At 41.2% G+C, this 17,217-nt stretch overlaps 1 protein-coding gene and 1 long non-coding RNA gene across 25 annotated transcripts in view; one reads left to right on the forward strand and one right to left on the reverse strand.

The window, feature by feature from the left end:
* LOC116087034 (protocadherin alpha-4) overlaps positions 1–17,217 on the forward strand; it is a 245,621-nt gene that overhangs the window by 47,924 nt on the left and 180,480 nt on the right. For 6 of the 24 annotated variants that reach the window (XR_004117229.1, XM_031365418.1, XM_031365436.1 and 3 more), the window contains exon 1: positions 6,258–11,923. The exons of 11 other annotated variants lie outside the window; for them this stretch is intronic. Coding sequence is in view for 12 of the 13 variants with exons in the window: in XM_031365418.1 (XP_031221278.1) it covers positions 9,443–11,923 (2,481 nt within the window). In the remaining variant the exon portion in view is untranslated. 7 more of the 24 variants (XM_031365430.1, XM_031365426.1, XM_031365421.1 and 4 more) reach the window with 6 other exon arrangements.
* LOC116087039 lies at positions 1,013–3,806 on the reverse strand. Its single transcript, XR_004117230.1, has 2 exons — positions 3,669–3,806; positions 1,013–1,553 (listed from the first exon to the last, which is right to left on the reverse strand). It is a non-coding gene; the product is annotated as an uncharacterized LOC116087039 (long non-coding RNA).

Here is a 17,217-nt window from a genome sequence, read left to right on the forward strand (position 1 = left end):
GGGGGTTCACCTTCTTTGTGTACCACGGCCAGCGTGTCTGTGGAGGTGGCTGATGTGAATGACAATGCACCTGAATTTGCGCAGCCCGAATACACGGTGTTTGTGAAAGAGAACAACCGGCCTGGTGCGCACATCTTCACGGTTTCAGCGGTGGACGCGGACGCGCAGGAGAACGCGCTGGTGTCTTATTCGCTGGTGGAGCGGAGGGTGGGCGAGCGCTTGCTGTCGAGCTATGTGTCTGTGCACGCGGAGAGCGGCAAGGTGTTCGCGCTGCAGCCTCTGGACCATGAGGAGCTGGAGCTGCTTCAGTTCCAGGTGAGCGCGAGGGATGCTGGTGTGCCTGCCCTGGGCAGCAATGTGACTCTGCAGGTGTTTGTGCTGGATGAGAATGATAATGCTCCTTCCATTCTTTTGGCTGGTACTGAAGGCTTGGGTCGTGTGGCAACTGATCTGATACACAGGTCTGTGAGCGTGGGTCAGGTGGTCGCAAAAGTGCGGGCGGTGGACTCAGATTCTGGCTACAATGCATGGTTGTCCTATGAACTGCAACCCTCAGTGGGCCTTCGCAGCCCATTTCGTGTTGGGCTGTACACGGGTGAGATCAGTACAACACGCGCTCTTGATGAGTCTGATCCACCCAGACAGCGCCTGTTGGTATTGGTGAAAGACCATGGTGAGCCAGCTCTGACTTCCACAGCTACCATTCTCGTGTCCCTGGTCGAGAGTAGCCAGGCACCAAAGGCCTCTTCTCAGGCTTCTAGTCGTGCTTCAGTCCCAGAGGCATCGCTGGTAGATATCAACGTGTACCTGATCATTGCCATTTGCGCGGTGTCCAGCCTGTTGGTGCTCACGTTACTGCTGTACACAGCGCTTCGCTGCTCGATGAAACCCACTGATGGAGTCTGTGCTCCGGGGAAGCCCACGCTGGTGTGCTCAAGTGCGGTGGGGAGCTGGTCATACTCACAGCAAAGGCGGCAAAGAGTGTGCTCTGGAGAAGGCCCACCCAAGACCGACCTCATGGCTTTTAGTCCCAGTCTACCACCGCGTCCAGTATCAGAGGTCATTGGGGAAGGGCAAGATTTAAATGTCGATCGTGGCTCTCAAGTAAGTCCCTTTATATTTAGAAATATTTAACTTGTAGAAATTTTGTAACTCCTTCCATGGTATTTCACACTTGCACATATTATTGTCAATATTCAATACTATTTTTAGTTATAATTTTTACTTGGTTTATTATTTTTGTTGTTGTACATTATTTATTTAATTAACATCTGAGATTCTACATATTCAGGTTGGCCTGACAATCTTGAGTTCAACGGACACGCCACATGGTTATTCGTACACCACAATCTTTGTTGTTCCAAGTTTGTCACAAGCAATTTCGTATTGTGTGGGGTACTGCTTTTAGCCTTTGTATGATTTCAGTCTTCTAGAACAGAACTTTCATGACATCCATGGGAATGCATTCCTCCAAGCATTTACACTCCATGATTATTCTCTGAGCCTTTTATATATTCTGTGGTATTATTGGAAAGGCATGTCTTCCATTTATGCTACAATAATCAATTTCATGAGTTTAGTTTATCAACTTATTTTTTCACTTTTGCTCTATTAGATTCAAGATGTAACATTTATTACTGTTTTAAACCTTTTAGTCATAAAATGCAGAATATCTTCCTTCCTTCTTTTTTTGGAGTAGGGTGCTTATCGTGTATTTCAGTTTTAGATAAACCCCACAATTCTGTTAGCCCCTGAGTGCTGAGATCTGGCAATTTTCACCATTTTAAGTTTGTTTGCTTGTTTATTTATTTATTTACTTTACTGGTATAGAGGCTTTACACCATTTTCACTAATTTAATATTTTTGAACATCCTTGTCTGGTCGATAGTTGCTTTTATTCTGATAAACTTTTGATGAATTTGAATTAGTGGTGCAGTAAAATTGTGTTGATATTTTGTGTATGAGCTGATGTATTTTACAAAAAAAGTGTCATAGCATGTTCATGGGCGCAAGTTCAAAATCTAGCACCTCTCCCCAAAAATCTATGTTAAGTTTACATTTAATATGGTTTAACAAAATACTGTATGTAGTAATTCTATTGTTGTAGATAGATGTGTGGTTTATAAATAGTGAGAAATATTATTCCTTTTGGAAGTAAATTTGATAGAAGTCTGAGATACTTTTGTTGTCTTTCGATGTTTAAATTCTAGAACTTCTTTTTTCTTCCTTTGCTTGTGTCTGTTTTATTTGCCCTGACATTATATACTTATTAGATATTGAGCACATTTCTTAGAGGTGAATGGTTAGATTTAATGGAAGTAAATTAGAGGTTTCTGGAACTCTGAACTCTTATAGCATGTTAGCAATGTTATGACACTGCACAACCATTTATAATTAGATTGTATCCTTTTTCCCAACTGAAACGAATCAGAAAGCAAGATTTTTTTGTGGTTGGCTTTATATTTTTCATAATTCTTGTCTATGCCTACCTACCATCTTATTTGCCTATCAAAATGCTCTACATAAAATGATTTATTTTAGTTCTCAGTTTCTAAGGACTTTTTAGCTTCCTGTATGCTTATGTTTGTAACATTATTTGAACATGTGCAGCCTCTTCTTTGTGGAAATGATTTTATATTTATTATTTTGTTGACATCTCAGATGTAACTTGATAATATCCTCTTCATATATTTTAGCTATTTTTACAAAATATAAAGAGCAGTCAAAGTCTTTTATATCATCTAGCACTGTATTTGGCACCTAATCATTTTAGTCATTATCAATAATGTCCATCGTTTTACTTTTAGGCCCCTCCAAAGGACTAATAATAGATTTAATCAATCAATCAATCAATCAATCATGTTTGAATGAGAGATTAGAACTCAAAAGAGAGTTGTTCTTAATGAGAACCTAGGCAGAAAAGAATGGTAAGCATAAGATTAAAATAGAACTCTTCCTAAACCCTGAATGGACAACACTGAAGATGAAATGTACTATGGGGTGATACAATAAACGCTGTATAAGAGATAAAGAAAAGATTGCTATTCACATAAGACAGTAGTTGAAAACAATCATATTACATAGATGTAGGAATAAAACATGATAGTGGGAACAGGCTATGTAAATATTAATAAAATGAAATATACGCTATTTTCTCCCCATAAAGGTTGTTTAACTAAATTCTATTTTAGAGAATTGTTATACATTTACAGTTCATGAAATTACTTAAGAAAACGATTTAATCTGCGTATATTTGTTGATATCTTTCATCCAGCATAAAAAAGTTTATTTTGATCAGTAAATTTCTGAGTGCCTATCTTTCCTGGGCACCATGACTCACAGAGCAGTCTATTACATCAGCGTCAAGCATTTAGGAATGTGGATGGTCCTGAGTTACAGATCGAAAATGCTTTTCGAATTTAACATTTGTGATTATGTAACTGACCATTTTAAATTGGCGCTCCATTTTCATCATTATTTTAAATTTTTGTGGATAGTTTTCCCAGACACAAGAGAACTGTAACTATGGCGTTTCATAGTTTCAGAGGTCAGTCCTCTAATAATGCCTCTAGGAAAATAAAGGTGGTTTTCTATTTCAATAATGATAAAATTCAGAGAATAAAATAAGGTTCAATGGTTAAATGTCTATTCACCGAATACGTACTTACTCTTTTGGGCCGCCTGATGTCGCTCTCGGCCGCCTTATTCAAAGCCTGGTACAGCCATCCTTTTTTCCGGGAGAAAAGACGCTCCATTCTTGTTTAGTCTGATGAGCAATGGTGAACACGGGAGGGTGGAATTGAGAGAATCAGTTGTCATCTCTTCATCTGGAGACAATTTAAGCGACTTGGAAATATCAAGCTCCTGAAATGCTGTGTTTAGGCGGTGCAGTCCCAGAGGACCAGCTTCTAGTGCTTTCGCTTCTGCTCGTCACAGTTTGGGAGGTGGGGAGCGGACAGCTCCACTACTCAATCCCCGAGGAGGCAAAACACGGCACCTTCGTGGGTCGCATCGCACAGGATCTTGAACTGCAGCTGCCGGAGCTGGTACCTGGTCTTTTTCAGTTGGATTCAAAGGGTTTTGGGGACCTTCTGGAGGTAAATCTGCAGAATGGCATTTTGTTTGTGAATTCTCGGATCGACCGGGAGGAGCTGTGCGGGCGGAGCGCGGAGTGTAGCATCCACCTGGAGGTGATCGTGGACAGGCCGCTGCAGGTTTTCCACGTGGAGGTGGAGGTGAGGGATATTAATGACAACCCTCCCATGTTTCCAGCCACACAAAAGACTTTGTTTATTCCTGAGTCCAGACTGCTTGACTCGCGGTTTCCACTAGAGGGCGCGTCAGATGCAGATGTGGGTTCCAATGCTCTGCTGACTTACAGACTGAGCACCAATGAACATTTCTCTCTGGATGTACCGCCCAACCACGAGCAAGTGAAGCCTCTTGGGCTCGTTTTGCGGAAACCTTTAGACAGAGAAGAAGCTGCAGAGATGCACTTATTGCTCACGGCTACTGACGGAGGCAAACCGGAGCTAACCGGCACGGTTCAATTACTCATCACTGTCCTGGATGTCAATGACAACGCTCCAGTTTTTGACAGATCTCTCTATACCGTGAAATTACCGGAAAACGTTCCAAATGGAACACTGGTAATCAAAGTCAATGCCTCAGATTTGGACGAAGGCGTGAATGGGGAAGTTATGTATTCATTTTCTAGTGATGTTTCTTCAGATATAAAATCCAAGTTTCACATGGACGCTGTGAGTGGAGAGATTGCAGTTATAGGAATTATTGATTTCGAAGAGAATAAAGCTTACAAGATTCCATTAGAGGCACGTGATAAGGGCTTCCCACCGCTGATTGGTCACTGTACCGTTCTCGTGGAAGTTGTAGATGCTAATGACAACGCTCCACAGCTCAATGTCAAAACGCTCTGGCTCCCTGTTAAAGAAGATGCGCAGCTGGGGAAAATTATTGCCCTGATCAATGTGATTGATCTAGACTCAGGTGTCAACGGGCAGGTGACCTGCTCCTTGACTAATCATGTCCCCTTCAAGCTGGTGTCCACATTCAAGAATCACTTTTCTCTCGTGCTGGACAGCGCCCTGGACCGAGAGACCACAGCTGACTATAAAGTGGTGGTGACAGCCCAAGATGGGGGCTCACCCTCTCTGCGAGCTACGGCCAGCGTTTCTGTGGAGGTGGCTGATGTGAACGACAATGCACCTGCATTCGGGCAGCCCGAGTACACGGTGTTCGTGAAGGAGAACAACCCGCCTGGAGCGCACATCTTCACGGTCTCGGCGATGGACGCGGACGCACAGGAGAACGCGCTGGTGTCCTACTCGCTAGTGGAGCGGAAGGTGGGCGAGCGCTTGCTGTCAAGCTATGTGTCTGTGCACGCGGAGAGCGGCAAGGTGTTCGCGCTGCAGCCTCTGGACCATGAGGAGCTGGAGCTGCTTCAGTTCCAGGTGAGCGCGAGGGATGCTGGTGTGCCTTCCCTGGGCAGCAATGTGACTCTGCAGGTGTTTGTGCTGGATGAGAACGACAATGTGCCGATGTTGCTCGGATCTGGGACGGGTGGTTCAGATGGAGTGTTCAATCAGTTGTTGCCTAGGTCCGTGGATCCTGGTCACGTGGTGGCGAAGGTGCGCGCTGTAGATGCAGACTCTGGTTACAATGCTTGGCTGTCTTATGAGCTGCTCTCGTGGCCAGGCAGCACGCGCAGCCCATTCCGTGTAGGATTATACACCGGTGAGATCAGCACCACAAGGTCCTTGGACGAAACAGATGGGACTAGACAACGTTTGCTGGTGCTTGTGAAGGACCATGGTGAGCCTCAACTGACTGCCACAGTCACCGTGCTAGTGTCTCTAGTGGAAAGTGGCCAGGCCCCAAAGACCTTGTCCCGGTCCTCTGTGGGTGTTAGTGTGCCAGAACCATCTTTAGTGAATGTCAACGTGTACCTGATCATCGCCATTTGCGCAGTGTCCAGCCTGTTGGTGCTCACACTGCTGCTGTACACAGCGCTGCGCTGCTCTGCGACGCCCACTGGGGGAGCTTGTGGGTCTGGGAAGCCCATGCTGGTGTGCTCCAGTGCGGTAGGGACCTGGTCATACTCACAGCAGAGAAGACAGAGGGTGTGCTCTGGAGAGGGCCCACCGAAGACCGACCTAATGGCCTTCAGCCCCGGTCTACCTCCATGTCCTGGATCTGCAGAACCATCTGTTTCTTTGGATTCCTCTGAGAAGGTGAGTTGTAGAATTGCATTTATTCATATAGTTACTTCTGGAAGATTTAAAGAAAAACTTCCTTGGCATATTTAAGAACTGTAGAAAAGTCTACAACTATACCAGTATTTTAAAAATTGTAGGTATTTAAATTTGGACAAGACTTCTATTTTCGTACTCCAATTCGAACCAAACAAAAATTCTATAACTACAAAAGGAAACAAACAAACAAAATCAAATAGAAAAACCTCTACAATGCCTCGGTAGTCATTCAGTGACCATGAATATAAAGTTTCCCATTCAGCAGTCTTCTGGATGGAGACACAATAACAAGGGGATCATTAAAAACAAAAACAAAGAAACAACAAACAAAACATCTCTACTTAGAAACCTAATTCTAGGATGGGCATGGTGGCTCACATCGTTAATTCAAGCACAGAGGCAGGGGTATGGGCAGGGGCAGGGGCAGGCGTATATTTGTATTTTTAAGGCCAGCCTGGTCTACATAGAGAGTATCAGGACTATTCTCTCAAAAGTAAAAAGCAAAACAAAACAAAACAGCAGCAACAACAAAAACAAACAAAAAACAAACCCAAAAAGCCATAAACACTATTCTATCACAAAGAGTATAAATATGATTCTCATTTCAATATGTGTAAAAGATATTTCTAAATTTTTCATAAGGTAAGTTATAAGAAGATGTTAATTGACAATGATTTCTGTAATGTTTCTAATTCTGGGCTATTTCTCTTGTGATTTCCATAATGTTTATAATTCCGGGCTATTTCTCTTATGATATTACAGGAACTATTCTCTTCCAGAAGTTAATAGTTTCCTTTTCTTTCTTTTCATTTTATGGTTTTTCAAGACAGGGTTTCTTTGTGTAGCCTTGGTTGTCCTGGAACTAGCTCTGTAGACCAGGCTGGCCTTCAACTCACAGAGATCTTCCTCCCTCTGCCCCCCAAGTGCTGGGATTAAAGATATGCACCAGCACACTGGGGAACTTTCTCCAGAAAGTGATGTTTTTAATTAATGGGATTTTCTTTAGATTAGTTATTAAAATTTGGGATATAAAGACTTACTTCTTTAATTCACTTGTAATACATAGTCTGAAAACTACAAAAATAAACCTCTATATAATAGATGAGAATTACTTTTCTTTCATTACTCTACAGCACAAGACTCTTCAATGTTCTTATGTGCTAAACTTAACATTTGGAGACTATAATTTGTGACTTTCAAATAGTTGTTTCTGTAAATTTTCCATTTAGTTCAAGCTATCTTTTAATTTTCTCATTTTCATTTGACAAACTAAAATTCAGGAAGAAATGGAGTAAAAGGAATGACAGGCATGTCATGCCTGGTTTCATAAGTCTAGCTTGACTTGAGCCAGGTTGCTATAGAGGCGCACACTGTCACCTATTAGGCAAATTGACAATGTGTGTTCTATCACCAGTTTTGTTGTTAATTCTAGTCTCACTTTCTTGGATTACACTATGCTCATCTTTCCTCATGTGCCCTAAAGATAAATTAATCTCATGGGTATTTCACAAGTTCTGAAATTTATATATAATGACAGCATATAAGCTGGGAGATGATATGGATTACTATAAATGGCTAAATTACTGATTACATAAATGTAGACAAGAAGAAGAAGAAGAAGGAGGAGGAGGAGGAGGAGGAGGAGGAGGAGGAGAAAAAGGAGAAGGAGGATAAAGAGGAAGAGGAAGAGGAAGAGGAGGAGGAGGGATGCATGTTATAGTACACAGAATAAAGCACTGAAACTATTAGTCCTCAGAGACAAATTGCCTTGGATGCAAATGACACTGATAGCTTCCCTCAATCTATCAATCTACATAGTCAAATACTTAAACCTGCAGAGCCAGAGGCAGGAAGGATCTCTGTGAGTAAGAGGCTAGCCTGGTCTACAAGTCGAGTTGGAGATCAACCAAGGGTACATAGAGAGACTCTGTCTCACCACCCACCCCATCCCCAACAAAGCAAATCAAAACAAAAAGCAAATACTTGAACCGATCACCATCATACATGGAATGTGAAGAACAACTGCAAACAAACATTTGAAAATCTAAGTCTGAATTCAAGGTAAGTTGGTTTGATGGGCATACATTTGGCAACAGGAATTCAGAGAATACTCAAGGTTCAAAAGATAGAAACAATGGATTCTTGTAGCAAACTCTGAAAGCAGTAGTCGTGAATTTGTCGATTCATATAAAATGAGTTTCTCTAGTCAATGTGTAATGTAATAAAATGAAAATTCTTTCCATGTAACCAATTTCCATTTTCTCAAATGCAAGAACCATCCCTTTTAGCCGATGTACTAGCTAGCCATAGTTTAAACACTGGAGAGTGACTATTTTCCAAAGGAAAAGTTTTTTTTCTGAGGAGCCAGGCTTGGTCATAAGTGTTATAAAAAATGTGTCCAAACTTGGGCCTGAGAATAATTTGCACTTGTGAAGTGCTCAGTTCCCTACCGAAGCATCCCAGGCTTAGTTTGCTCTCACTTACACCAATGCCTTCTTACTATTGAGACATTATCATGAGGGTGGGAAGAGGGACATGGAGAGTTTGTGTGGATGAGAAACCAAAGTTGTGTGGTTACTAGGGATATATAGAAGAATGTAAATGGAAAAATAACCAGTGCTGAAGTTGGGGATCTCTATATTCTATTGTGGACTTTGGAGTCACAAAAATCTGGCCAACAACTGAATTGGTTTTTGAAACTGCTGTTTGAACGAAATCTATTTAACCTTAAAACAATGTCAAAAATAATTGAATTGAGTATTGTAATTTGAAAGGGCCTACTCCTGCTATGCAGTAAAATAACAGCCTCCCATTATACCTTGACTCTTAAGGGCATGCCAAAATTTACCTAATAATTATCGTGTGATCAAGAAAGGAATCACCTCTTGTGGTTTTATGCTTGAATAAAAAGTTGCATATTAAGTGTACACACATGCTAAAGAAATGTAATATAAGGCACTGTGTGTACATAGGGATAATAATACACAGAAGCAAACCAAAGATGTGAATTAAAGAAAAAGTGCACTCATACAATTACACTTACACATTTAGCCACTGGATGTCGCTGCCGTCCACGAAATATGTAGCATTTAAGAACAAAGATATACTTCGCTGTTTCTCAGGGGTTAGGAAGTAGCTACGTACGGAGATCCCGGCGTTTCTGTTAAAAAATGAGATTAGGAAACCGACCAGAAGATATTAGAACTTGTGTGCATCTCAGATGGCATACTCATGGATTTTTAAGACAAGAGAATGCTTCAGTGGTGATCTCCAGACGTCTGAGCCAGGGAGCTTGGCGCCTGCTACTTTGGCTTCTGCTCCTTGCAACATGGGATGCCGGGAGCGGCCAGCTCCACTATTCCATCCCAGAGGAGGCCAAACACGGCACCTTCGTGGGTCGCATCGCGCAGGACCTGGGGCTGGAGCTGACGGAGCTGGTGCCCCGCCTGTTCAGGGTGGCGTCCAAGGACCGCGGGGACCTTCTGGAGGTAAATCTGCAGAATGGCATTTTGTTTGTGAATTCTCGGATCGACCGGGAGGAGCTGTGCGGGCGGAGCGCGGAGTGTAGCATCCACCTGGAGGTGATCGTGGACAGGCCGCTGCAGGTTTTCCATGTGGAGGTGGAGGTGAGGGACATTAATGACAACCCTCCGGTGTTCTCCGTAGCGGAACAAAAGATCTTGGTAGCTGAATCTAGATTGCTTGATTCTCGGTTTCCACTAGAAGGCGCCTCTGACGCAGATGTGGGAGAGAACTCGATGCTTACTTACAAACTCAGTTCAAATGAGTTTTTTATCCTTGATACTGTAAACAAAAGAGGCAAAGGCAAATTTCCAGTGCTTATTCTTCGAAAACTGATAGATCGAGAAGAAAATCCTCAGCTAAAGTTGCTACTGACAGCAACAGATGGAGGCAAACCTGAGTTTACGGGATCGGTTTCTCTGTTGATCCAAGTGTTGGATGCTAACGATAATGCTCCTGTGTTTGACAGATCTGTTTACGAAGTTAAGATGTATGAGAATCAAGAGAATCAAACCTTAGTAATATGGCTGAATGCTACTGACTCAGATGAGGGAATAAACAAAGAAGTGGAGTATTCATTTAGCTCTTTGACCTCATCTGTTATAAGACAGAAATTTCTGATAAACGAAAAGACGGGAGAGATAAAAGTAAATGGCATTATTGACTTTGAGGAGAGTAACAATTATGAAATTCATGTGGATGCTACAGATAAAGGATATCCACCTATGGTTGCTCACTGCACTGTACTCGTGGAAATCTTGGATGAAAACGATAACGCACCGGAGATAGTCCTTACTTCTTTGTCTCTCCCGGTGAAAGAAGATGCTCTTTTGGGCTCTGTAATCGCCCTCATCAGCGTGTCAGACAAAGACTCTGGTGTCAACGGGCAGGTGACCTGCTCCTTGACTAATCATGTCCCCTTCAAGCTGGTGTCCACCTTCAAGAATTACTATTCTCTCGTGCTGGACAGCGCCCTGGACCGAGAGACCACAACTGACTATAAGGTAGTGGTGACAGCGCAGGACGGGGGTTCACCTTCACTGTCTGCCACTGCCAGCGTGTCCGTGGAGGTGGCTGATGTGAACGACAATGCTCCTGCGTTCGGGCAGCCCGAGTACACGGTGTTCGTGAAGGAGAATAACCCGCCTGGTGCGCACATCTTCACGGTGTCGGCGGTGGACGCAGACACCCAGGAGAATGCGCTGGTGTCCTATTCTCTGGTGGAGCGGAGGGTGGGCGAGCGCTTGCTGTCGAGCTATGTGTCTGTGCACGCGGAGAGCGGCAAGGTGTACGCGCTGCAGCCTCTGGACCATGAGGAGCTGGAGCTGCTTCAGTTCCAGGTGAGCGCGCGGGATGCTGGTGTGCCTTCCCTGGGCAGCAATGTGACTCTGCAAGTGTTTGTGGTGGATGAGAACGACAATGCACCCACGCTGCTGGGGCATCAGTCAGGTGGACCTGCTGGCGAATTTAGCCAACTTGTGTCGCGGTCAGTGGGTGCGGGACACGTGGTGTCAAAGGTGCGCGCAGTGGATGCGGATTCCGGTTACAATGCATGGCTGTCTTATGAGCTGCACCCAACTGTGGGCACACGCAGCCCTTTCCGTGTGGGTCTCTACACGGGTGAGATCAGCATGACACGAGCCCTGGATGAATATGATTTATCGCGCCAGCGCCTGTTGGTGTTGGTGAAAGACCATGGTGAACCTATGTTGATCGCCACTGCCACCGTTCTGGTGTCCCTGGTGGAGAACGGCCAGGTGCCGAAAGCTTCTTCGCAGGGGTTGCCCAACTCCTCCCGCCGGGAGGCGTCGCTGGTGGATGTCAATGTGTATCTGATCATCGCCATCTGTGCAGTGTCAAGCCTATTGGTGCTCACGCTGCTGCTATACACAGCCCTGCGCTGCTCAGCTGTGCCCATGCAGGGTGGGTGCGGGCTTGGGAAACCCACTCTGGTGTGCTCTAGCGCGGTGGGGACCTGGTCATACTCACAGCAGAGACATCAGCGAGTATGCTCGGGAGAGGGTCCGCCCAAGACAGACCTCATGGCCTTTAGCCCCAGTCTTACACCTTGCCCAGTGGCCGAAGTGGGAATGGAAAATCATTCTGCTGGAGGAGACACGTCCGGGAAGGTGGGCTATTGCTTTTTACTTCCGTATTTTGCTTGATGAATGCATTTTCTCTCTCATTTTTACTCTGTGACAAATGTGTGTCCCAGATATATTTTCTTTGTCTGGGTACCACTATGCACAAATATTTTTAGCTTTGGAATATAGTTTCCAGAAATAAATGGTTTTATGGTGTCCAAGTATGCACTACTGGGCAAGCCTCTGCCTAAAACTTGAAATTTAAATATAACTATTATGAACCCATAAGCTTTTACCCAATAGAACTCGTGCTGAGGATGCAGTAAGTTTTATTTTCATATGCTGTCCTCATGTTACACATACTTGTAAGCTCAGTGATTTAATTTTCAAGTTAAATTTTGATTTGATCCGATTGCATTAACAAAATTTTGCACTTTTTTCCTTTTTCCTTTCGTGAGAACGTTTAGCATTTTAATTTGCCCCTTATGTATATCATAGAACAGGACTTTATATTCAACAACTGCATTTGTTTGTATTGCAGCCAGGTAGACTGTCAGTTCAGTAGTAACTTTTTTTTTTTTTTTATTATTTCTTGATATATTTTGTTTCAGTAGTACTGGTCCTTGTTCCAGTATGAATTATTCACTTTTATTTTAGAAGAAGGATGTCTCATAGTTGTTGGCATAATTTTATTCAACGACCCTTTGCAATGATCTCCTTTATCAGAAAAGCCTAAACAACTCGTGGTATCCAAGCATTAGCTCATCCCCTTTGACAATAGTGGGAGTGAAAAGTCTCTGAAATTTATTCTTAAAGACTTCATCTCACCAAGGCTTAATCCCAGCACTCAGGAGACAGAGGCAAGAAGATCTCTGTTTGGTCTACATAGTGAATTCTAGGGCAGACAGAGCAAATAGTAAGCTCCTTTCTTTCCTTCTTTCTCTCTTCCTCTCTTTCTTTCTTCCTTCCTTCCTTCCTTCCTTCCTTCCTTCCTTCCTTCCTTCCTCCCTTCCTTTCTTTCTTTTCTTTCTTTCTTTCTTTTTTTGGTTTTTCGAGACAGGGTTTCTCTGTATAGCCCTGGCTGTCCTGGAGCTCACTCTGTAGACCAGGCTGACCTCAAACTCAGAAATCCGCCTGCCTCTTCCTCCCAAGTGCTGAGACTAAAGGCATGCATCACCACGCCCGACCTTGTAAATTCCTTTCTTAAGTAAAAACAAATAAACAAAAAACTGTGTCTCTTCAGAATGGAGAGATGGCTCAGCAAGCACAGCTGCTCTAGCAGAGGACCCAGGTTTGACTCCCAGCACCCACATGGTTACTCACAGCCATCTGTAACTCCTGTTCCAGGGGACCTGATGCTCTCTTCTGGTCCCGGTGGGTACTAAGCATGCATATGGTACACCTAATACATGAAGGCAAAATATTCAGACATAAAAAATAAAATAAATGAATCTTTAAAAATAGAAAACAATACCACCAACAAATGCTTTCTCTTCTTGTGACCTGATTTCACACGAAGTGTCTTCTACATGCCAGGCTGGCATTCTTTTTATTTCAAGAGATTAAAAGTGCTTGTCTTAGTTTAAATTAATATTAAAATGGGAAAAGAAAACGTTGATATTCCCTTAGAATATTTTCTACCACTCTGCATGTGTGGTTTAGGTTAATAGCTTCCCTTGTTATCTTAAAGAGTGGTGTTGGTTTATAGAAAGGCGGATTGTACAAGCTAGTTAAGTTACATGCTGTTCTTTGTTGTCAACTTGACTGCGTCTGGAATTACCTAAAATTCCATCAACTGGGTACACCTGTGAGGGATTCTTTTCTTATTTAAATCATTTGTAGTGGGAAGACCTGATTTTAATCTGGATCCTTTGAGGTGGGAATATTCACCTTTAATCTAGGACACTCCTTCCGGTGGTGGCCTTTATAAAGGACGGAGAAAGAAGTCTTCTAGCTCATTGCCTGCTTGCTCTGTCTCTCAGTGGTATGCCTATGTCTTCTCTGGCATTGTAGAATTCTTCAGAATTCTGGCGCACACTGAAGACCAACTGAGACATCCAGCCTTATGGCCTGAACAAGTACTAGATTCTTGGATCTTCCATTGGTAAATATATATATATATATATGTATATATATATATATGCTCCAATCTATAAGTTTTGTTCCTCCAGAAAACTCTGATGAGACAAAACTACCACCCTACCAACTATACTTCACTGTAATTTTTCAAATTTATTCCAGCATCAACAAAACTACTAATCCTTATCTGTCATTTCAGTTCTGATTTTTGGCAGTTATTTGTTCTTTCCCATTTACTATGAATTTGCCATTTAGTCCATGTTTCACAAATATATGAGTAAAAGTTGACATCATTAGGGAAGTTTGACAACACAAAATTGTAACAAGAATACAAGCACAATATTGCCTTCAATTGCCAGCTTTCCATGGCTGGTCTCAGTGTTAAATCTTAGAGGTTATTAATGAAAAATGCACATTAAATTAAAAATGTATTGGCCACTACATCAAATATACATATGAAATATATGCCTTAGATTTGAATTTCTATCAAAATTTCTTCTTTCCCTTAGTCATAGCTCATCTTAATGATAGTCTCAGTTATGAAGTGCACTCATGGCATCAAATATACTAATTTAAAGTAATATATTGCATGTATTGTAATATCAAATTTAAGAGACATTTTAACCTTCATAGTGAAGATATTCTGGTTTGATCTGCAAGTTTTTATTTTATTTTATGTTTTTGAGACAGAGCCTCACAATAGCCCATGGTGGCCTCAAAGTCACAGCAAGCTTCCTGCCCCAGTCTCTCAAGTGCCAGAATTACAAGCATGACCTACTTTACCTGGTCTTGACTGTAGGCCTTAAAAAAGAGAACCTCTGTGTCTGTTCCCCCGTCTCTCCTTTTTCCATACATATGTATATATGTCTAGTAGATATATTTGCTTTTATATTTATTTTATATTCCTAATATCAAACATGTAAACATACTGAGTTATTTTGTATTTCTCAAGTTGCTGACTATATTATTTTTCATTCATCATTTTCCAGTTATTAATTTTGCAAGGTCATCAGTGATTAAATTCAGTAAGATATTTAGAATATACAACCCAAAGTGACACAGCTAACAGATTAGTTAAAATATATAGCTTTTTCTTAAGTTCCTTAGAATTTCCCCTATGAAACTCAAGTTGTGTCTTTTAATTCTCTCTTTCTCTCTTTCTATCTCCCTATCTACCTACCTATCTCTCCATCTATCTATCTCTCTTCCTTTTGCCTGTTGAATGCAAGGTTCTGGAACATGCATCATCACATTTTGCTTGACTGTATTTGAGACACATTGCTAACACATGGATTTGTTGTTATAATGTGGTTGTTAGTTGCATACAAAACTTGGAACTTCAAGATATTAAAATTGCATTTTATTTTTTAAATTAAGTTTTTAGGTTAGCATTTAAGATAATGGGCTTTGCCATCCATCCTCCTTCCACTTATTCCGTTATCTGGCTGATGTCTTCTCTGTCCTTGGTTTGTCTGCCTTTCTGTTGCCTTATTCTATGTATAACAGTATCCGATCTATTTCCCATCTCTCTTAAGATCTCTTCTTCTTCTCTCATGATACCCTAATTAGTTTTGCAAGTACCCTATATATATGAATTTTAAATCTAAAAATACATTTTATATGTAGTTTATCAGTGAGGTAATTTTTCGATCCAAAAATAGGAATGGATCTTCATTTAAGTATGGAGTTATGCCAAAAGACATTGGGACATTTCAATCACAAAATAGGAAATTAATTTTTTTCTTCATGATTCCTTTTTTCTGAATTTAGCCAACTCAATAGAATTATTTTTGTTCTTTTTACAGTGCAACATATTGGTTTAGGATTTATGTTTTTAATCATAAAAAAATTACAGGTAATTGAAACTATATATCTTTGGTACAGATTTGTAGACATTAAATCACTATTTGTAATAGTGTTCAAGTGAGAACTGAAGTTCACATAAAGGAAACAAACCTGCTAACTTGTGTATATATTGACAATGATGTTTTAGTGGGGAATATTTAAGTTTTTTAAAAATGACATAATATTATTGGCAAGGTTCAGATGTCAATTAATTGGTTCCATGCAATCTTGAGAATGATTAAAAATTTTATTCTTTATAGCGATACTGATAAACTTCATTGCTGTCTGTAGGTTTTCATGTAAATTTTAATCTATTTTTGTATCTCAGATAAGAACAAGATGATAAAGTTGAGTGAATGAGATTTAAAATGTTTATATCCTAGCCTCTTCACATTGATTTTCTAAGGAAATAAGCATAAACAGACAAATATAACTTGAACTTATTATTTTTCCAAGTAAGTAACAAATAGATTTAGTGACTCAACCAAAGCTTTCAAATAATATAGCTTTACAAATGTGCTCTAAATTTCCTACAATCATTGTTGAGTGAATTCATGAACATCAGGTAAATAATTATTTGGATAAAAAAGTAAATAGTTTATTAGCATTGAACTGAAATTCCAGTGTGTTGTAGTGGTAACAGAAAATCTGCATTTTGAAATATTCTCTTTAGAGTTAAATCAAATAATCAGAATAATTTAGCATGTAAAAAGATTTAGCAAAACACAATTATAGTCTTAAGAAGAGGTTGAATATTAGGTATTCATATATTTTACATCTTTAAAAATCTCTTAAAAGCGGTATTGCCGCTACAAATGTATGTTGTCCATATTATTTTACGTGATAATATAGTTTGTGCAGTAATATGTTCTTAGATGTCTATAGAGAAGATGAAATTACTCCAGGAACTATAATTCTAAGATTAAAAACAACCTCTAATTAGTTACTGGCTGTTGAAATATGTTAGAAACCTTCAAAGAAAAGCACGAATAAATGAAGTCATTCTGAAGCCTGATAAGCAAAGAGAGCAGAGCGCAATTGCACTTACACTTTGAGCCACTGGATGCCGTTGTTCTCCAACAAGAGCGCCAGCCGAAGAAAATCAGATCCTCTGCAGACCGGAAAGAAGCTGGTCCCGAGCTTTAAAGACTACAGACAGCACTCACATTGTTAATATTATCTTAGAGCAAGAATATCACTACTACTAAAAAAAAAAAAAAAAAAAAAATTTCAAAGAAAATATGTCCTTTGTCGCCACGAAATACTGCCATGGATTCTGGTGCCTGCTGCCCTCACTTTTGCTGTTCACAATCTGGGAGCCTGCGAGCGGCCAGCTCCGCTACTCCGTCCCAGAGGAGGCCAAACACGGCACCTTCGTGGGTCGCATCGCACAGGACCTGGGGCTGGAGCTGACG

This window comes from Mastomys coucha, unplaced genomic scaffold (genome assembly GCF_008632895.1).
Source record: "Mastomys coucha isolate ucsf_1 unplaced genomic scaffold, UCSF_Mcou_1 pScaffold13, whole genome shotgun sequence".
NCBI lineage: Eukaryota > Metazoa > Chordata > Mammalia > Rodentia > Muridae > Mastomys > Mastomys coucha.